The 21977-nt window shown below is 47.9% G+C and overlaps 1 protein-coding gene and 1 long non-coding RNA gene across 6 annotated transcripts in view; one reads left to right on the top strand and one right to left on the bottom strand.

The window, feature by feature from the left end:
• Positions 1 to 324: 324 nt before the first annotated feature.
• The window catches only part of ADAMTS9 (ADAM metallopeptidase with thrombospondin type 1 motif 9), a 173427-nt gene continuing 151774 nt past the window's right edge, over positions 325 to 21977 (bottom strand). For all 5 annotated transcript variants that reach the window (XM_002713292.6, XM_008260887.5, XM_008260886.5 and 2 more), the window contains 4 exons: positions 20065 to 20156; positions 14667 to 14771; positions 5561 to 5655; positions 325 to 2631 (listed from right to left, as the gene is read on the bottom strand). In XM_002713292.6, coding sequence (XP_002713338.6) covers positions 5566 to 5655; positions 14667 to 14771; positions 20065 to 20156 — 287 coding nt within the window. In that variant the 3' untranslated portion in view covers positions 325 to 2631; positions 5561 to 5565. The remainder of the gene's footprint in view (positions 2632 to 5560; positions 5656 to 14666; positions 14772 to 20064; positions 20157 to 21977) is intronic.
• Positions 14757 to 21973, top strand: LOC149124325 (uncharacterized). Its single transcript, XR_016214750.1, has 3 exons — positions 14757 to 14863; positions 19223 to 19336; positions 21354 to 21973. It is a non-coding gene; the product is annotated as an uncharacterized LOC149124325 (long non-coding RNA).

Here is a 21977-nt window from a genome sequence, read left to right as displayed (position 1 = left end):
GGGGTAGCAGTCCCTACTACATGAAACAAACAATAAGGTCCCAACCCCCCCACTTAAATTCCCTATTGTGTTAGCTCGTGTGTCTTCTGTCACACAGACAAGCGTGTGTGTCCCTGACTCCTCAGAGAACCACTTGCACTGACAAGTGATGGAAGGATCGACCTGTGGACAGCACTCACTCCTTCCGCATCCCTAACATGGCAACTACATTAGACAGAATTAACAAAATCAGCGCTGCTTCTCAGCTTGGCAATTTTAAAAACTAGAGACATTCTTCTTCCAACTTGAATCCAAAGTCCAAAAACCACAGGAAACACAGATGGATTGGGTGTGGTCATGGCATTTATTCATAATATATTTTCTGAATGTACTGGTACAAGTTTAAGTTCTCCAAGAGCACTCTGGAGTTTGCTTGGGGTTGGAGAACAGTGCCAGGTTTTTCCTCGTCTCTTTGGTTTCTGTAAGTAGGCAGAGTCTCTGAAACCAACAGTCTTGCATGGGCCATTGGCAATGGCTTCCCTTTGATCATGGTGGAAAGGCAGAATGACCATGGCTTTGGCACTCCTATGTTGGAAGTTAGTAAGGAAAAGAGGACTAGTGGAAGATCTGAGAGACACAGGCATGTTGTAGCCCATGGGTCATTTCTTCACACAAACACCAATCAGAATAGCAGCCATGAGAGCTGGCAGGGTGTTCCTAAGCTGACGGCTGTAACAAAAGGCGTGTCACCTGCCGGTGGTTTCCTGTAAAAGGCAATCTGGATGACTCAGGAGCTGGTTCCAAAGTTCTTCAGGTGGGCAGGGGGCTGCTGAAGCCACTCCCACCTGTGCATCCTCTGTCTTGCTACTAGGAAATGTGGATGTCATCTCAATGAAATCACGTGAGGGTGTCACTCTTCCTATTTATTTGAAAGGTAGTGTGACAGGGAGAGACAGGGAGAGCAACCTTCCACCTGTTGGTTCACTCCCCAAATGGCTCCAAGTACCAGTGCTGGGCAAGGCTGAAGCCAGGAACTTTGAACTCTATCTGATTCTCCCATGTGGGTGGCAGTGGCCTGAGCACTTAAGCCATCTTCTACTGCTTTCCTAGGCACATTAACAGGGAGCTGGCTTGGAAGTGGAGCAGCTGGGACTCGAACTGGCACTCATATGGAATGCTGACATCACAGGCGGGCGGCAGCTTAATCTGCTGTGTCACAAAGCCAGCCTCTCACTCCCACCCCCTCCATTTCACTGCAGGGTATCAAGGCACCACGGACTGAAGCAAAGCTTATGAACAACACAAGCATAAAGTCCGATTGTCTTCCAAAATGGGCAGGTCCAAAAATAAGGGTAAACAGCTGGTCTTACTCTTTTTTCTTTTCTTTTTTTTTTCTTTTTTAAGATTTATGTATTTACTTGAAAGGCAGAGTTACAGAGAGAGAAAGAAATCTTCCATCTGCTGGTTCATGCCCCAGATGGCTGCAATGCCTCAATGCTGGCTCCAGTGGCTGGTCTGAGTCTATCCAAGTGATTCTGTCCATCAGAAATTGTCCTTCTATTCCTCCCTTTTATTGAAAGTGTTTACCTTTCCGAGTCTGAAGATCACTTAAACATTAGCACCAAGGCAGCATATTTTTTTTTCCCAGAGATCACATGAAACGGAATACTTAATATAACTACTAGTTGGTACAAACAATCCGTGATGTCACTAACTTGCCTGTTGGCTAGTGACCCTTTCCAAAAAATGCCAAAAACACCCTCTGACGACGACTCTTGTAGCACCTTGATGATGGGCTGGGTTGTTTATAAAAAACAAGTCACGATTTTATAAAAGTAACAATAAAATATTTACAGATAAAAAGTAAACAATAGTGTACCGTGATAAGGAAGGATCACTTTCGTCATAGTACTGCATACACGTGGGTAGAGCTCAGTGGGAGGGCAGTGGACTGCAGGGTACTGCATTATAATGGAGAGTACGTAAAATGCAGTGGTCTGACCGCAAGGGGCACAAGCAACGCGAAGGCAGTCGTAATAGAATCATTTTACGTACAAAAATATTACATCACAATAAATAATTTCAAACATAAATATTAAACTTTACATCATTAGGCTATTCCACATATACACACACACACACACAGGTGTGTGTATGACATATGTATGCGTATATACGTACAGGCTGAGCATCCCTTACCTGAAATACTTGCGACCAGAGGCAGAAATTTTGTATTGGACTTTTTTTTTTTTTCAGACTTTGGATTATTTGCATAGAGCTCAGGAGCGAGCAAGCTTGCTGACACAAGGCTGGCACAGAGCTCATTTATGTTTTGTAGATACCGGGGGGGTGATTGCATACGATATTCTATATAATTTTGTTAATGAAACAAAAAGTTCACGGTGTGGGATGTTCCATTTGTGGCATCATGCTGGTGCTCAAGAAGTTTCCGATCTGGGAATACTTTAGCTTTATGGACGCTCAACCTGTATATATTTTTATATATATATATATGCATATGTACACATATACACACACTCATACACACGTATACAAGTCCTCTCGCACACACACACATGCACCCACATTTAAGGTGGAGGTATTGCATTACGATCCTTCATCCATCCCATAATGGCTTCCTCTGCTGAGCACCTGCAATAAAAGCAACAAACCAGGAAATAAAAACCTTCTGTTTCAAACTCTGTCAGAGTAGGTAAATCACACATTTTTTACGTATAGAATTTTAAAATACGACACTTATTTTGTCTGGATTTTAAAGGTAATGTTTGCTTGCTACAAGAAACACGGACATTCCAGGCAAATAATGAAGAATAAATATCTGCTAATCTGAAATCCACACCTGAGATAATATCCAAATATTATCCTTCAATATCTTTCTAGTCTTTCTTCCACACATCCATGTTAATATTGTAGGCAAATACTCATTTGTAAATTTTATCACACTTACCAATGAAATTTATCTTATTAAATATAAAATATGAAATGCATCTAAGGATTATTGGATTATTAGTGGATTATTCCTCAGTCTAGTGGATTCTGCTGCCAAACCTTCTGCTTCCAAACCACTCCCACCCATGCTTTTTTTTTTTTTAAAGATTTATTTACTTATTTGAAAGTGAATTTAGAGAGAGAAAGAGACATAGAAAGAAAGAGATCCTCCATTCACTTCCCAGTCAGCCTCAATAGCCAGGGCCGGGCCAGGCCGAAGCCAGGATCCAGGAGACACATACCTGTCTCCTACATGGGTGGCAGGGGCCCAATCACTGGGGCCATCCTCTACTGCTCTTCCCAGGTACGTCAGCAGGGAGCTGGATCAGAAAGGGAGCAGTCAGGCTTGAACCAGCCAGGGTCCATATGAGATGTTTGATATCACAGGTGGCGGTTTAAACCACTGCGCCATAATTCTAGCCCCTCACTCTCCTTCTCTGATTAAAAATCCCCTCTTGTCCTAAGGAAACTGATCCTCTTCCAAAAGATGTCAATCACCTGACTCTAGGTGGGCCCATGATCGCAGCCCTCTAGAAACTGCGATTGTCTCAAAAGTGGACACGTGGGGCTGGCGTTGTGGAGCAGTGGGTTAAGCTACTGCTTGCAATGCAGGCATCCTATACTGGAGTGTGGGCTTGAGTCCTGACTGCTCTGCTTCTGATGCAGCTTCCTGCTAATGCACTTGGGAAGGCAGCAGAAGATGGCCCAAGTGCCTGGGGCCCCTGCCACCCACATGGGAAACCCGGATGGAGTTCCTGGCTCCAGGCTCTTGGCTTCAGCCTGGCCTAGCCCTGGCTGTTGCAACCATGTGGGGAGTAAACCAGTAGATGGAAGACCTCTGTCTCTCCCTTTCTCTGCCTTTCAAACAAATCTTTTTTTTTTTTTTTTTTGAAGTGGATATGTGACCCAATCAGAACTAAAGGGTTCTTTTGCAGAATGGACACAGGGCATGACTATGTGTTTGAATAGGATCCTCGAGCTGCCTGGGTTTATGGTGCAGGCAAAATGAGCCACCTGAGAATGTGGCCATTTGAGAGGCAATCAGTGCTGCTGGAGTGGAAAGGAAAGTGCACTGATGACTGTGCCGGCCCCTGGATCCAGCCACGCCAGAGGCTAAGATACTGCTTGGACAGCTCAGTTATCCAAGACAAGAGCTTTCCTGAATTCATCCTTTGCAGAAGAAATCATCCTAAATTAAAGGCTTAATTTTGAGGATGGATGTTAACTTAGTCATTACAGTACTAACACAGTAATGTCAGAGAGGTCCTCCTGGGTCAGGACTGTGAAGAGCCTTTCAAGGCACAGAGCTGCTGGAAGTTTGCAGGAAGACGCAGGGAGGGTCACAGGAGCGGAGCTCATTCCTTGCTGGGCCTGGCACCAGGATCAGAAAGAGGAGGAGCAATGCCGTCCTTTGCCCAGCAGAGGGAGCACTTGCTGGTATCATGTTGTTAGAACAAAATGCAAGATTCCTCCTGCGCATTTGGTTACAATGCAGGTTCTGATTTTGTGGCTAGAGGGTGAGGCCTGCGATGCTGCACTTCTAACAAGCTCGCAGGGGATGCCGATCATGCTGGTCCTTGCAGCACACTGTGAGTAGCACAGCTGGGGCACAGAGCAGTGCCTGAGAGCACTGGCTAGGGTGCAGGCACGCCCTGTTCTTCCTGACAGAATTCACTGAGTAGCTCAGCTCAGCTCCCAACTTAACTGTTGGGAACTTCAGCTTCCTCATCTGTAAAATAAGGGTAACAGTCCCCCTCACAGTCTTGTTGTGAGGATTTAATAAAATCATGCCTATAAAGTGCTTAGCATGGTGAGGGCTCAAAAAACGCCATTGCCATTATTACTCCTCCTCCTCTCCTCCTCCTGGGCACTGTTTTTCAAAATCTGAGCTCTGAATCACCTGCATCAGAAGTCTTTATATGAGAAAATATAGACCCCTGTGGGTCATGTGTTGTAGCACACTGGGATGCCCTGCATCCCATATCAGTTTGAGTCTCTCAACTCCCACTTCCAATCCAGCTTTTCCTGCTCATGTGCCTAAGAGGCAGTGGCTGATGGCCCAAGTCCTTGGCTTCCTGCCACCCACGTGGGAGACATGGATGGAATTCCAGACTCTTGGCTTTGGTCCGGACCAGCCCTGGCTCTTGCATACACTTGGGAAGTGAACCTGTGGATGTTAACGCTCTCTTCCTCACTGTCTCTTCCTCTCTCTCTTTATCCCTGACACTTCACCTTTCAAATAAACCAATGTATTGGTTCCTGGATCCACCAGAGATCTAAGCAGGATCACCAGGGATGGGCCCGGCAGGCAGTATCTGAGATGAGCAGTGCAGGGGGATCTTATTCCTGAGGGTTACAGCCCTCATGCTCAGGGCTGGAGGACACTTGGCCTCATTCATATGAAGACAGATGAGCAGCAGACAGAAAGGAAAAGGATCAGTTGGCTTCAACATGCTTAACAGGAACCCTCTCAGGGGGGAAATTGACCCAACCACATTTGCTCATTATTGGGCCACAGGAAAAACAGGGGAAAAGAGAGAGGGAGACAGACAGCTACCAAACGACTTCTTACCTTAGCTATAATACTCGCACCTCCAGGCCAGTACCCGAGGATGGAGTGCATTTTCCACAGTAACCACCACATTTCCCAATGACTCGGGTTCCATCCTGCAAGAAGACACACCATCTCAGACCACCTGCTAGCCTTGTGTTTTCAGGGCTTCCACTGGCTTTGCACCCAGGCAGGGCTTGTGAGGTGAAGTAAAGCCCAACATACTCCCCAGGGTCTAACACAGGGACTGGCAGAGAAGGCCCAAGGGCTATAACCAGTCCACTATGTGTTTCCACGTGGGCCTCAAGCCAAGAAATGGTTTGTACATTTTGTAAATAGTTGGGGAAAAGCAAACAATAATTTGTTTGCAAATTACACGACATTCAAATTGGAATGTCCATTGATAAAGTTGTTATCAGAGCACAGACTTAGTCATTCATCTGCCCAAGGTGTACAGCTGCTTTCAGGCTACAGTGACAGCATTGAGTACTTATGACCACTCTTAGAAGATGCACACGGCTGTGTAGTGCAGAAATCAAAGTGATGCAGTTTTAACTTGACAGTATTTTGAGTGTTATATGCAAGGATACATCACAACATTTTGTTTATTTATTACCAGTCTACACCATCATGAAAACATCAAGAGAAGAAGAGAAGGATGGGCTTTGTATGTTGCATTTTTAAGGTACACTTATGTGAATTATTCTGTTGTCACATTTATATGACAAAGTACCATGTTTAGTAAGCAATGACATCATAGCTATACTAAAAGGACAAGATACACACAAACATTAACACATGAAGCAGTCACCAGAGTGTCCGCAACTCACAGGAATGCAAAAGTCAGAAATTTAAAAAATTTAAATGGAATATGTCACCATAGCATAATTAATTCACAAAAATGAAAAATGAGTAATTTTCCAAGTGGTTCACTTGTCAGTCAAGCAAGGAAAACAGTTTACTGATGGTGAGTTAATTAAATCTTATTTAATTGCAATGATTTAAGAACCATGTCCAGAAAAATAAACCTATGCAAGAGCACTACAATTTTAGCAAAACAGTTGTTCAAAACATTGAGGCCACTTGGAGCTACATCAATAATCCATTAAAAAAAAAAGTGGTAAATCATTTTAAGTGGGGTTGTCTCTTGATGAGTCAGCAGTTATGACTGATACTGTCCAGGTGCCATTATTTACCTGGAGACACAAAGCTCGGTGTGATGTGACTCAAGGATTTGCTTCAGTGAATATTCTATATGGAATGAGCACTGGTGAGAATATTTCAGAGGCTGAGAAAGAACTACTGCAAAACTGAAGTGGTATCTGCTAAGATGTGTTGACAACCGATGGTAACAAAAGTACGTCTGGAGTAGAAAAGGCTCTGATCGGACAAACTTACAAAGCTCGTGAAACTGCAGGCTATTGGAAACACATGATTATCCACTGTATTATTCATCAGCAGGGACTTTGTGGAAAATATTTGAACCCGCCAGGTGTTCTAGAACTAGCACATATTGTCAATGATGGATTTCACTAGCTATTAAGGACTTCACCAATATCAGAGTCTTGAGCTTTTTGTCAGAACTAGAAGCTGAAGACCTTAACTTATCCTATGACATAGTAATTTGATGCCTTGGAGGTAATAGACTTTTACTGACCTTGATTTTTGAGTTCAGGGTAGAAACTAAGATTTTTCTGAATAAAAATCACTCACAGTATTACTGAACTTAGTGATTTTGATCGTCAGTCTTTGTTATAGACTTTTTTTTTTTAAGGATTTGAACTCAAAATTACAAGTCCAAACAGCGTTTGTAGAGAAATGTATACTGTGGTAGTCATTTCAAGGACAAGGGACATTGTTTGAATCATAATTTATATTAAAGTATTTTACCCACTTGGCATGCTTTCAAAAGTTAAAAAGGATGATTTGTCTGCACTCATCACACATTTGCAGTGGATATGTTTTCTGAACTACAAAAAAAAAAAAAAAACCAACCAAACAAACAAACAACACCAAAAAAAAACCACTACAATGTTTTTGGACTCTAAAGTATGCACCAAGAAAATTTTTTATTTCAAAATCTGTTTAACTATGCAACTGAAGAGCCTCCATCTCAGTTTCAACATACGTGATTAATCTGTAGTGCAATGACAAGCTAAAAGGCAAATATCAAGAGAAAATGCAAATAAAATTATATAAATACCTGCAAGCCATGAATAGGCTCAATTAAAATTATATGGTTGTAGACAGATAACATGGTTTGGCAATACCTATCCATGTAAAAGACATTTAGAAAGATGAAATACATCAAATCTCATTTCAGACCAGTGTTAATAGGCAAACATCTATAACCAACTTTGTTACTAGAAAACAATAATTCAGCACAAAGTTTTTCTCCCCCAAGACTGTAGTCTTCTCATTGGTAGAGCTGCATTACAGAGCTGTGCTAAAGTATGATTGTATTTTGTATTTAATCCATAAAAATGTGTGTAAATTTTTCTCTCCCTCCATATATATATATATATATATATATATATAAAATCAATTTTGACTCTTGGTCTTTGAAACCTAAATTATTTTACTATCTGGCCCTTGACAGAAAAAGCTTGTCAACCCCTGGCCTAAAGGCCCACAGTCAGTCCCTGGCTCCCTCTCCAGATTCATCCTGTAGCATTCTTTCCCCCGTGCCTGCATCTCTATGACTCTCCCTTCCCACATGCCCCTCACAACACGAGGCCGTGTACAATCCATTCTCTCTAATCGTGTCTCTCTGGCCTCTCCGTCTCTGTGGGCACCGCATCAGCTCACCTTTCACCTAAAAAATGTTTCCAAACTGAGCCTCAAGGCCACCTTCTCTCCCCGGAGCAACCTTCCTGCTTCATAACACTGTATACATGGGAGATCCTTTTTTAAACAAACAAAACAAACAAAAAACCACCTATGTGCCTATTCAGATGCAAGCTCCAGGATGTTAAGGCTAATGTCTTGGTAGGATTGAAAGCAGCCAGGCACTAGCACAGAGTATGGCTCCTAGGAATACTGAATACCCATGTGTCAGGTGCAGGAATCCATGAAAAAAGGCTGAAGTTGAACCCTTCTTTTGCGAGGACAATTGAGATCTCCCTGCGAACCAGTCTCCCTATGTTCCCCATGCTATGAAAACTTCCATTGAGTGTTTGCGCCACATCCCGTAAAGGGCCCCAGCCCCTCCCCTAAGCGCACCGTCTTGCACATGTTCCCCAACTGGAAATAACACAGTGTTATTAACACTGTGACGCCTGCAGCCTGCATTTCGGGGCATCTCTGGGCTACATTCCTAGAACTGGCTCAAGGAGGTGTGAATGGATTCCTCGAGCAAAACTATGAAAAACTTTTGCAAACAACAGATACTCTTTCTTTTTTTAAAGGAACGAGAAAAACTGTGTTACTTCAAAAACAACAACAACAACAACAGTTTTTCATTGTTTTCAATAATCTGCTCACATCCAGTAATGAGTAAGATTGAGTTGGTAGATGTTTCTCTCACCCTACTTGGTCCTGATTTTAGGAGCTCACGTTGGTGCTGGAGTGAACCCACCCCACCGCCAACACCGCCAAATGGACTGGATGCTGGACAACAGGTCTTCTAAGCAGGAGGCCCACGTTGAGTGCTGGTGGCCTTAGGACATTATCCTATGTCCTTAATTGGGACTCTGTTAATTTGATTTAGATAAAGACTGTGCTAAAACATCATGTGAAGGACAGAATTTCAAAAAGCCAGACTGGGTAATCAAGTAACAAAAACAGGACTTTCATAGATACAGTGTCCAATTCAGAAAAAAAAATGCATACATTCGAAGCACCTGCTCACAATGAAACAATCAATTTTTATTTCGCCATTAAAACGGGCCCTCTTCAAAACCTCTTTTCTAAGAACGCTCTGTTATCTGAGCTGCAGCCATCACACATACTTCAGATGAATGAATCTGCTCTGTTCAGAAGGGTCTGTATTTCACAGCCTTTTACCAGTTCTTCTGTTTCTCTCAGTGTGGCCAGGGAAGCTGGCTCCTGGCACTGCAGAAGGCTCGTGCACCTGTGATTAGAAGATGCTTACACACCAGGCTGCTGGGTGGGCTGGGAGCAAAGGCAGGCTGGGCTGGGGGAGGTACGTGAAGATGTTGCTAAGAAAACCCACATGCATAGTGATGAACAGAAACAGAAAAATTGCATGTTAGGGTCAAGATCATGGGCAATGGGATTAACCCTTGAATGTCCCTGAAGTTCTCTAATAAAAAGGAAGCATACAGTTGGGGCTGGCAAGGTGGTACAGCAGGTGAAGATGCTGCCTGTGGCACTGGTATCCCATACGGGTATTGGTTCGAGTTCCCGCTGCTTCACTTCAGATCCCTACCAATGTGCCTGGGGAAGTAGAAGATGGCCAAAGTCCCTGGACCTCTGCCACCCACATGGGAGACCCAGATGAAATTCCTTGCTCCTGGTTCTGGCCCTGCCCAGCCCTGGCTGTTAGGGCCATTTGGAGAGTGAACCAGTGAATGGAAGATCTCTCTGTGTCTCTGTCTTTCACTCTCTCTCTGTAATGCTGCCTTTGAAATAAATGAATAAATCTTAAAAAAAAAAAAAAACGAAAAACAACCTTCTGACCTTGTGGTCCCTATCCCCAGGTGAGGGGACGGCTCGGAGGAATTTACAGCCAGTGCAAGTAAATGCCCCCATAAACAAGAGCTGGAAAAGTCCCTCCCTTTTATCTGTTGTGTTGCATCCAAAGGCGTGTTAGCCACAGCCAACCATGGTCCACAAATGTTACGTGGAAAATTCCAGAAATAAAAAAACTCATCCGTTGGTGCGCTGCTCAGAGAGCACGGGGAGATCTCACAGCGTCTAGCTCCATCCCACCTGGGATGTGCGCTGTCCTGTTATCCAGCGTCTCCACACTACATACACTACCTGCCTGCTAGTCACTCGGTAGCTCACTCTGAGCAGTCACTCAGAGACCACACAGACAGCCTCATATCACAGTGCCTGTGCTCAGGCCAGCCTTATGAGATAGCCTACACTGGTCACAGCACCCCTGTCACCGCCTCACTCATCACACGGCACTGCATCCTCTCACAACATCACACACAGCAGGGCAAGACAGTAAGGTTTTCTGAGAGGCAAAGGGGCAGGTCACATACACCCAGCTTTTATTTCAATAGACTCATAAAAACTGTTCTATTTTACTATTAATTATTGTTATTAATCTCCTCCTGTGCCTAACAGATGAAATTCTATCTGAGGTATATATGAGATTAATTCAGAAAGTTTATGGAAACATGAAATCCCCAGGTAAGTTTATCTGGGCATTAGAAAACTTTTGAAATCCATGCATAGCTTTTTCATATGATGCATTTCCATAAACTTTTTCAAGCCCACTCATAGACACATTTTGAATTTCTTTGGTACCAAGATCAACGTTCTCTAGGTCCACGCACATGAACCTTTCTGAGTACCCCTGGATGCACAGCAAAAACACAGGAGGCCCTGGGTTCGAGCTTTCTGGCACCCAGCAGCGGTCTTGGAGGACATCTGCCCCGGATGTAGGGAGGGGAGGTCATGTATTGCAATCATGACTTTTCTTATCCAGTAGAAGTAGCACAGCGGGCTCTTTCTGCTGCACACAGGAAGCCAACATGAACTTGATGATGAGTCTTACTTTGGCCAGTTTAACCCACGGAGCGAGAGCGCCTCTGTCCTCTGGCCAGCCCTGGAGCACCAGAGTTTCATCCAGAATGACTTCTGCTACGCTCGGGGAAAACTTTCACTGTCAAGCACATTTATGAAAACTGAGGTTTTCATGTTCTTTCCCTTCTGTGGCTCCCTGCAGAGAAACTAAAGAATACAAGGAGCCACGGCTAGGGTTCTGACCCACGCAGGGCTCCCTGGGAGAGGCCAGCACCACTGGCCAGGGTCTGAGTGGCATGGTCGCCGTAGAGACGGTGCCGCAGTCCCCCAGGGCGGGGAGGGTGGGAGGCGGACAGGGCTGATTCCCAACGCCTGGTTCCTAGAGCACTGATATGGAGAATGTAAAGGGTGCAACTTTGTAAAGAAGCTTCTGTGGTTGGTTTCCATTATGTCAAAATGTGGTTCCAGGCCGGCGCCGCGGCTCACTAGGCTAATCCTCTGCCTAGCGGCGCCGACACACCGGGTTCTAGTCCTGGTTGGGGCGCCGGATTCTGTCCCAGTTGCCCCTCTTCCAGGCCAGCTCTCTGCTGTGGCCAGGGAGTGCAGTGGAGGATGGCCCAGGTGCTTGGGCCCTGCACCCCATTGGAGACAAGGATAAGCACCTGGCTCCTGGCTCCTGCCATCGGATCAGCGCGGTGCGCCGGCCGCGGCGCGCCGGCCGCGGCGGCCATTGGAGGGTGAACCAATGGCAAAGGAAGACCTTTCTCTCTGTCTCTCTCTCTCACTGTCCACTCTGCCTGTCAAAAAATTAAAAAAAAAAAAAATGTGGTTCCAGACCAGGGGCATCGGACAGGAAACTGTGAGGGACATCAATTGGCGGCTGCTCCCCAGGTGAAGCCCTGGGGGTGACACCAGCACACACTTGGGCTTGAGAGCCACTCCTAGTGTAGTCCAACCACACACACCCACACAAACTCACACCCACCTACCCACCCACACACACACCATGCATGCCTACTGCGATTCTCTGGGAAAGAAACACCCTCTGCAGTTCTTCCCAAATGGCCTGGACCACCGAGGCTGATTTTCACGAGCATCCCTTGGGGGATGCTGCACCATGGACCACTCTGATGGTCAGGCCGATTTCCCCAGGCAGCCACAAGTGAGGGAGTGTCCTGTCCCCGCGCCCAGCATTCGGAAGGAATGTGCAACAAGTTCTTAAGGTTAATTTTGAGCTCAGACTCTCTGAACTGTCACAGAACACCAAGATAAAAAAGAAAAATTGACAGGCAATTGTCAAACCAGTTCTCTCCAGCTCTGGCATGAACTGTCCCCAAAGCTTGGGCAAGAGCCCATTGTCATAATCATTCTGTCCATAAGGTGGCGCTGCAGGCTTTAGCTAGTTTGAGTTTGTGGCTTTCAGTGTTGGACTGATAGCAGTTAAGGAAGACACACTTTACATGCATGGTTTCCCATGTTTCAGTTTGTTCTTCTGAGTCACTGAAACAATGTTTTAGTGAGAAAAATATATACTAATTTTAAAAATTTAAAAAAAGGAATATAACATATAGAACATACAGACCCCAGAAAGAATGGTGGAGGGAGAGAGGGGTGGAGGGAGAGAATTTTAACTCTTGTGCACATTCTAATGCATCCATGCCACCTTCTGGCTTTCCGAGCAAGGAAAAATATAGGACTTATTTACGAACCAGCCATACACCAATTTGATCAGACTTGGAGTTGGTGTTTGGGTAACATGGGAAGCAAGAAGTGAGAAGGCTTGCATTTTCCACAGGCGCGCATTTAACCTCAGGAGCTTGAAAATGGGATCAGGAACCCGAGGCTCCAGGTCACGTTTGTGTGTGTGGCGGGGTCAGGGCAGGTGACTGTTGCTTTGTCTTCCAGTTGTGATTAGGTGCAAGGGATTTGGGCGAGGTGGCCAGATTTGGTACACAAAACGACAGGCTGTCCAGTTGCATCTGAATTTCTGAGAAACACACATATGTCTACAGTATGTCCCGTGCAAGGCTTACGTGACCACCCATGTATGGAATAAAAAATTTGTCACTGTTTATCTGAGATTCGCAAGCAGACAAAACTGGGCAGCTGGCATCTCGTGTGGCAGCTGCACCCTGGAATTCCCTTCCTGGTTCTCTTCTTCATTTCCTCCCCTGCCCACATTTCTGATGGCGAGCCACCCCAAGGCAGGGCTCATGACCCAGGTGGGCCTGGGGAAACCTGGCTTGTCCACACGTCAGCTTCCAGCCCGGCCCTCTGTTCTGAGAACCTCAGAGGGAAGGCTCTAGGGGTAGCACTTTCTGCCCCAGTTACCGTTAAAGTCGCTCGGGGCAGTGTAAAGATACCCCCATCCGAGGGCCTGAGTTCGAGTCCTGGCATGTCCTGATCTGAGCCTCTCACGAATGCACCCGAAATGAAGCAAATGATGGACCAGGCACTTGGGCCCCTGCCACCCACATGGGAGACACAGATGGAGTTCTGGGCTCCTGGCTGCAGGGTGGCCCAGTCCTGGCTGTTATGAACATCTGGGGAGTAGACCCCTGGGTGGGAGACTTCTCTGTCTTCTCTCTTCTGCCTCTCAAATAAGTAAGTAATGATAGTGGTAGTAAGAGTAAGCTTCAACTAGGGAGTCACGTTTTTATTTTTTAATCTAAGATTTATTTATTTGAAAGGCAGAGTTAGAGAGAGAGAGAGATCTTCCATCTGCTGGTTCTCTCCCCAGGTAGCTGCAAAGACTGGGCGGGCCAGGAGGAAGCCAGGAGCTCCTTCCAAGTCTCCTATGGGGAGTCTTGGGCCACCTTCTATTGCCTTCCCAGCGGCAGTAGCAGGGAGCCTGATCGGAAGTGGAGCGGCCGGGATTCCAACTGCACGCATATGGGGTGCAGGCAGTGATGATCCACTAAGCCGTGATGCCAGCACCCTAGGGAATTGTGTGTGTGGAGGGGCACTCTCCAAGATTCTCATTCCCTGGGGTCAGAGAGACCTGGGCCCTTCCCGAGGGCTCCAGAGCACAGCAGGGTGAGAAACAGCAGAGACCAGCACACCCCGTGCTGGGCTGTGCTCCCCAGTTGCCCAGCCTCCTCGTCTCCCTGCGTGTCCAGTGTCCAGACCCAGGGGACTGGGGCCCCACACCTGCATTCCCAACTAACCCCCGGCTGATGCTGAGCCCCCGGGGTCAGCAATCCCATTCTTTCAGCCCCACTTGAATTTTAGCTCCAGCTTCCGGGTGGGGCCGCCCTTCTCATCACTCAGGTGTTGGCGCTCATGCCTTGAGGAAAAATTCACCGGGAGCAAAGCCAGGCCCGCAGGCTTTGCCACCGTGCCAGCCCAATACTCTGCAGGACGGGCTGAGGGAGTGGTCTGAGAGAGCGTGCTCCCTCCTCTAGCACCCCCCACCACCGCTACAGGGGTACGAGAAAGCCCGCCCCCAACCCGCGCCTAGCCTTACCGGGGACTTCTTGATGTCTGAGACGGCGTAATTCCCTTGGGATATCCATCTGGCAGAATCGGTTAAAGCCAGGCCGGTTCCGGAAAGGTTGATGCTAAAACGACCCTGGAAGAAACGGCCAAAGAAACCCAGGTTTAGTTTCCGGGGTGTCCGCATAAGGGACCCCAATCCCACGCACCTTGGGGAGTTGGAGGAAGGTCAGTTTCATTCGCTATCACTGATGGGTGTGTGTGTGGGGGGGTGTTGCTGTGTTATTTCAAGGTCACGCCCTACTCAGGCCTCATCTCACTCATCCTCGCGAGAGCCCTTCTCTGCAGAAGGGGAAACTGAGGCCTTGCACACGATCAGACTGCACGCAGCTCACATCCTCCCGCCTTGGAAGTCCAGGCTCTCCTCGGCCTCCCCGACACGGCAGTCCTGACATTGCTCACAATTACCAGATTCCTCCCGGAACAAAATGCCACAGTGTAATTTTTCTAACAAGATCTCGCTGCCAAAGCTTCCTGGGCTTCCAGCTGCCTGGGGGCGGTGAGCACACCGCGTCCTCAGCACAGCAGGGCGGGACTTCAAAGACGAGGCGCTCTCCCCGCAGGGGCCGGTAGAGGGCGCGCGTGGCCCGTTCCAGACGAGGGTGGCCCGTTCCAGGGACGAGGGTGGCCAGTGGCGGAACTTCCTAGGGCGGCCAGGGGCGCCCGCCGCACCGCGGTCTCCTGCTGGGCCCCTGTCTTTCAGGAACCACCATGCAAAGGCAAAGGCATAGGCAGACCTCCTGCTGCTGCTCCTGCGCCAGGAGCAGCTTCACAGCGGCAGTCCCCTGCGTGGATACACTCCCAGGGCTGCTTTCTCTGAACCTGTCCCCAAAGGCCTTGATCACAGCAGCCTTCTGTGAAGCGAGGGAGTCGGGGCTCACAGCCCTAGTGTGAATCCAGCCATTTCACCTGTGACGGCACCCCCACAGCTGTTTTTTTTTAAGCCACACACAGCCTCAGTTTGTTCAGCTGTAAAATGGAAAGGTGGTTAAAGTCCCTTCCAAGGAGGATGCTGTGGCGCAGCAGGTCAAAGACCCAGCCCGGGATGCTGGCCTGGTTCCAGCCGAAGCTGCTCCCCACCCATGGCGCTTCCAATCTGCCCGCTTGCTACAGCACCAGGGAGGCAGCAGGAGTGGTTCCTGCACTTGGATTCCTGCTCCGCCCCCTTCCCGTGTGGGAGACCTGGACGCAGCTGGCTGCTGTGGGCACTTGGGGAGTTAACCAGCAGATGGAAAATCTCTCCGCCTTTCAAATAAATAAATCTTGTGTTTAAAGTACCTCCTCCAAAGTGCTGCAGTGACAGTGAAATTAGCCCTGCAGAAACAGGGGGTCCTTGGCGTGACAGAAATCCCAGTGTTTCCCAATTATTTTCTGAGTGTTCATTTTCTCTCTCCAGCACGAGAATAAAAGTAAGCTGATCAAGGGCAGGCCTGGGTATTGCTTTGTTCATATCCGCTATGATGTGGAACGAATGACTAGACAACTCGACAGATTTCATAAACCAGTAAGGGCTACACGCTACTCCTGAATGAAGATCCTCCAGGAGCCGGGGTAGCTGGGAAGTCCCCATTCTGCACCTGTCCCATCAACAGGCACAAGGAGTAGTTAAGAAACCCCTCTGGAGCCTCAGATCCCACTATGATAAAATGGGACTAACGGAAGTGCCACTCCCAGGGGAGCCCCCATGACTCAGTCAGGTCTCAGTTACTGGATCTCAACTGGGGACGATTTCGCCTCCGTGGGAAATGTGGCCACACCTGGAGACACCTGGTGCATCAGACCAATGTTGGGAATGGCACACAAGGCCTGGGACAGACCATTCAATACAGACCTGTTCACCAGCCCAGCCTGACAAAGAGCAGAGGCTGAGACACCCTGGTACAGATGGTGGATTTGTCTGGAATCCCAACTCCCCTACTCACCAACCGTCTATGGAAAATGGAATATTCAAAAAGAAACATTTATTTTGGTGCAAAAAAATTGTTTTTTACATGCAGGCATAGCTTTTTCATGATACGCACATTCCACAGACTTTTGGAAGACTCCTTGTATGCATGCGTTTCAAAACTATTTGCATCCGAATAAATGTATCTTTTAATTCCATTTTCCATAAAGATTTTGAAGTACCCAGGTGCTTTCTTTGTGACCCTGGGCAAGCAGCTTCACCTTCCTAAACCCATCTGTAAAACGGGTTAGTAGATGCAAGCTGTGAATTGGAAGGGATTAGACAGAAGGCATAAACCTGGCAGAGTAGGAGATATTTAAAAAACTGGGGTGAATTATTTAGCAATGATACTACGCAGATGTTAGTGGCACTCAGGTTCAAAGTGCTCAATACCCAGGCGCTAATCACCGTGTCTGACCATGGGTTCAAGGTCCTCCTTGCACAGCCTCCTCGCATACTGGCTTCTGCAGGTGCATCACGCCCTCAGCCTTTTCTTACCCTCCCTTATCTCACTCTCACCCTGAGGGGCAGGTCCACATTCACAATGCCCAAACCACAGTGTGGCCAAGGACTCCTCTCTTTTTTGGCCTCCTGTCCAGCCTCCCTCTCGGAACACCTCTACATCCCGCGCGGCAGTGGGGGAAGGCTGACGGGATCTGGTTGGCAGGGAAGTTCTCAGGAGGTCCTGGCTGCTCCCTGGAATTTATCTCCACCGCCCCCAAGGGACCTGGGCACCGGGTGCCACAGCCCGCTCACTGCGCACAGCCTCTAGGTCTGTTTCCTCCAAGCAGTGCAGCCTCAGGCCCTCATCCTCAGGCAGGAGCATCCCAGCTGACCTCAGAAGCACTCTCCAAGTTCAATGGCACCAGAGGAGAAAAGCCCTCCTGTTCCCTCTGGCTCTGCTCTGGGACATCCTTGTCCCTGTCCTCAGGTCCTAAGGGGCACAGGAGTTGTAACTCCTCCCTCCCGTGGCTCCTCTACAGAGGGAAGGTCACGAGGAGGGGTGCCTATGCTAGGTGGCCCATGAAGGTTTGCCAAAGATGTGCTTAGACCAAAGAGGGATCCTGACACCAGAGAGTCCATGACGCAGAGCTGTTGACTGGATGGAGACTAAGAAAGACACGGCCACAGGGCCTAGTGCTGTGGTGCAGTGCCAGCATCTATTGTAGTCCCGCTGGGGGAAAAAAAAATGTATTCAGGATCTCTCTTGGGGTGAGGGCTCTTGGGGAAGGCTTATAGATAACAAACCCTCCAGAGCCGCAGCGAAGGGTGAACAGGGAGAGACAGAGGCTTCAGCTGAGCACCCACTGCTTTGATTTCTGTGCAAGCATTAGGTCAAAGGACCAACCAACCACTCCAAAGCAGTGTGCCTGATCAGGCAGTTTTCCTGGAAAACTGATCCGGAAAAACCCACCTGTTATCAGCACAGTTGGTGCTCAACAAACATCTAAGGCCCTGAATTCTAAAAGTACCCCCATCCTTGGAAGAATGGGCTGGGGAAAAATACCCTTTAGCCTCATGGGGGAGTGGGTTTCCTATTTAGCAACTGCTTCCTTTGTCACAAGTTAGCAAATCAATCAGTTCATCTGCCCCTGAATTATTAAAATAAATGAATGCAAATTACCTTTCCTCCACTTAAGCTTCCCAAAGGATGCGCATACAGAAACAAGAAAATCCTGGGACCTTTGAAAACGGCAGGATGGGGCCAACCTATTAACCAGTAAGATGCAAGGGATAGCATCCACTTGTCTAAAGAAATCGCACTTCAAACGTTTGCAATTTGCAGATCGTGGAGGAAAGGTCTTTGTTACCATTGTGTTCCTTGTTTATTTTCTTTCTCCCCAGAAAGCTTCCTTTACACCCCTCTAAAATGTGTAGCATTGCCCCTCTGAAGCTTAGCATTCAGAAACTCCTCCTAGAAGGAAAATTCAGATGTGTTTGCCATTGGGGGTAAATCCACCCCATAGACTCAGCACCTGGGACTCCGCAGGCACCACTCAGTCCCAATCCTAAGACCTGGGGGCACTCAGAGTCCGGGGAAATCCACTCCCCACACACAGGGTTAACAGTGGGAAAGAGCTCCTGCAAGCCACAGGAAGGACCCTGGCCAACTTCTACCCCCAGTGGCTGAACTCATTGCCTGTCCCGCCTTCCAAGTGTGCAGGCTTCTTGCAAGGAGGGAAACCTGCATGGCAAGGTCAACACCCGCTGGGTTTCAAAGGGCAGGTTGGAACTGGCCTGGTCCGGGAAGAGAGAAGGGAGGGGAGAGGTGCAAGGTGGGCACAGGGATTGCTGTTCTGCCAAAGAGCCCCCCAAGAAGTGACAGATTTGCACTTGTGCGCATCTGAATGGGGCTGAGGCAGGAGTCAACTCAGCCTGGGTTCTTGAGGACTTCCAGGGACGCACCAAAAGTCTTCATCAAGTTCAAAGGAACTGCGTATGGGGGAAAAAACCATGCATGGATTGCAAGGTTTTTATACCAAAATAAACGTATGTGTTAATTCTATTTCCCATGAACTCTGTCAAGCACCCTCGTGTGTTTATGTCATGGGTATTCGTTTACCTGTCACTCTACCCAACAGGGTGTAAATTCCTCAAGGGATGGATGGACGGGAGCCTCCAATTAACAAGCCTGGCACACAGTGAGCATTCTATAAACACTTCTGACTGCAGTTAAGGGGCCCAAGGAAACCCATGTAAGTTTTGCAAATTTGGGGACCTTCAGCCCTGATATTTATCTTTTAAAAAATGTTTCACACTTATTTTGCAACACTGAGAAAACTTAAGAAAGTTAGACAACATGAATAAATGAAAATAAAACCTACCCATACACCCCTACTGAATTTGAAAAAGTCCTTCCAGATTTTTCTTTTTTTTTTTTTTTTAATGGAGGGGTTCCATTGCATATACTGTTTTGTACCTTGACTTTTTAAAAATATATCAGGCCATATGCAGAAATTTCAAAGTGTAGAAGCTTACTTGTACTTTCTTCCTCTGGGACCCAATTGTGTACATCTTTTGCATCTCTCTACTTAGTAACAGAAATCCATCACCGGGCTGGGGCAAATGCTACAAAGAGCTGCTTCTTGCCTTGGAGAGTCAGTCGTTAAACATCTCCCAGCACTGCAGACTCTATAATATACATATTAACCCTCACAATCTGTTTAACCAAGCCTGTGCCATCCAAGTGTTTGCCATCACACTTGATGCGTTTTGCTGAATGCAGAAGCGGGGCATGTGGCTGTGATCCCTCTTAGGAGCAGAACAACTGCATGGGCCTCCGGGCATTTGTGAGGCCCTTGATGAGCATGGCCAGCCTGCCCTCCAGAACAGCTGTGCTGAGGACACCTCCAGGAACAGGCACCCCTAAGGGAGCCCCTGGGCAGGGCGGGTACTAGAAAGGGGGAAGGCTCTGAGGACCCACCTGTGGGCACTTGGCAGCGCTGTAGCAGTCCCCAGCGGTGGCAAAAGGGACTGGATGCCCTTCACTTGTCCTCGCAAACTGCAAGTCCGTGGCTGTGGGGCACAGGAAAGGTTACAGGGAGGGGAAGGGGAGAGAGGGAGTGAGTGGGGAAGGGACAGGGTATGCATAAGGAGAGGGAAGAGAAGAGGAGGAGAAAAAAGAAGGGGAGACAATTGGAAGTATTAGTGAGCGGAGTGCACTTGTGTGACCCTCGTTCTCTGGGTGATCCTCGTTCCCTGGCTTTTATCAGCACTGATGGTCTGTCTCCTCGTAGCAGGGAAGGCAAAATGGGGGTGTAGAATGACTCTGGAATCGATCCCTCCATAAATAAATAAGTGCACGACTCATCGCCCTCAAATGCAGTCTAACTGGATGACTGTGGGCCTCCTATTCCTCTCTCAGCATCCCCGGCCCACGGACAGAGGGCACAGAGCCAGGAGAGCATTTCCAGCTATTTTGGAGATTTCATCCACCCTCCCGGGACCTGGACATTATGACGGCCCAAATATGGAGCAGTCAGAACCCACATCTTGAAATTATTCATGGCAGCTTTTTAAGTTCAGGGCTAATCTGTAGTTAAAAAAAAAAAGAGATAAAAACAAGGCTGTCCTCAGAGCTCATGTTTTTAACCCTGTTGGAGCTCCTGGGACCATCTCGGCCGATAGACAAGGAGGAATCCAACTGCAGAGGCTCATGCTGGGCCTGGGACAGGAGCACGTTTCTCAGTCTGCCTTGCCTTTAGGGATTTGCATCTTTCTGCTGTGACCTACACTTTGCAGGGCAGGAAAGACACATGTCCCATTCTGCTAGGAAAGGCGCCCTTGCTGGCTGCAGCAGGTAGAACGTCTGAGTCTCTCAGCAGAGAGACCGCTGGCCCTCTGCTTTCAGTCTCTATCAGGCTATCTCAAGCCTGGTATGTCCCGCCTACGGGCCATATAAGGCCAGCAAAGCGATGTGGTGTGGCCCAGGTGGAATTCAGAATTTGCTAGATCTACAGCAGGCTCATTTTTAAGAGGATCATTTTGTATGGCCCCTGTGTGATGTTAAAAATATCCACACGGCCCCTGGCAGAAAAAAAAAGGTTCCTTCACCACTGGTAGCTGAAGGCAATTAAAAATATCTGGTAGAACACAAGTTTAATCAAACATAAGTTTAATCAACCTCAAGAGGAAAACAACGCAATTGTACAGGTATGACGTTAACGAAGAAAAATTAACCATTTGTTCTTTTTGGTTTTCCTTCTATACAAGGGGACATGTTCAGCTATCTTAGCTGTCTGGAACCACTCCTAAGATTAATGTCGCTAACAAAATTGCAGAGTGCAAAAGCAGCGTGTGCAGAGACTGGTTTCGGAAACGTGGTTCAGTGCTCCATCTTTCTTCCGTAAACAGACAACCAGAAAAATGAGTTTTACACCTTCGTGTGTGCACCTGCCCTGGGCTGGTGGGGGCCGGGTGGGCGTGACTGCTGCCACCGGAATCTCTCAGCTCTGCGGTTTCTTCTGCTTCAGAGCTCTCTGCTTTCACCTCCGCGTTCTCCACGCTGACAGCCCCCTCCCTGACCCTCGCATGTGCACCTGGAGGTGGCTTGTTCTGGGATGCTGCCCCACACCGTGACAGGGACACTGTCAGCTGCTTCTATCAACTCTGTTCATTCCCCCTTACTCACTAATCACAGGCCCGAGGGAGCACCCATGGCGGGCACGTTCCAGGCAGCGACAGGGGAAGAGAAGGACAAAACCCTGGCCTAACACAGCTTGCACTGCGATGCTCGCGGCTGGACCGCAGGCCCTTGGCTCCTTCTGTTCAGCACCCTCAGCCCCTCCCTTCTCGCCAGTATGCAGGGCACGCTGCCTGCAGGGCACCCTGGGGACT

This window comes from Oryctolagus cuniculus, chromosome 10 (assembly GCF_051225735.1).
Source record: "Oryctolagus cuniculus isolate XC-2025 breed Fujian yellow rabbit chromosome 10, ASM5122573v1, whole genome shotgun sequence".
Classification (NCBI taxonomy): domain Eukaryota; kingdom Metazoa; phylum Chordata; class Mammalia; order Lagomorpha; family Leporidae; genus Oryctolagus; species Oryctolagus cuniculus.
The sequence above is the reverse complement of the archived record's forward strand: the minus strand, read 5'-3'. Positions and strand labels throughout refer to the sequence as shown.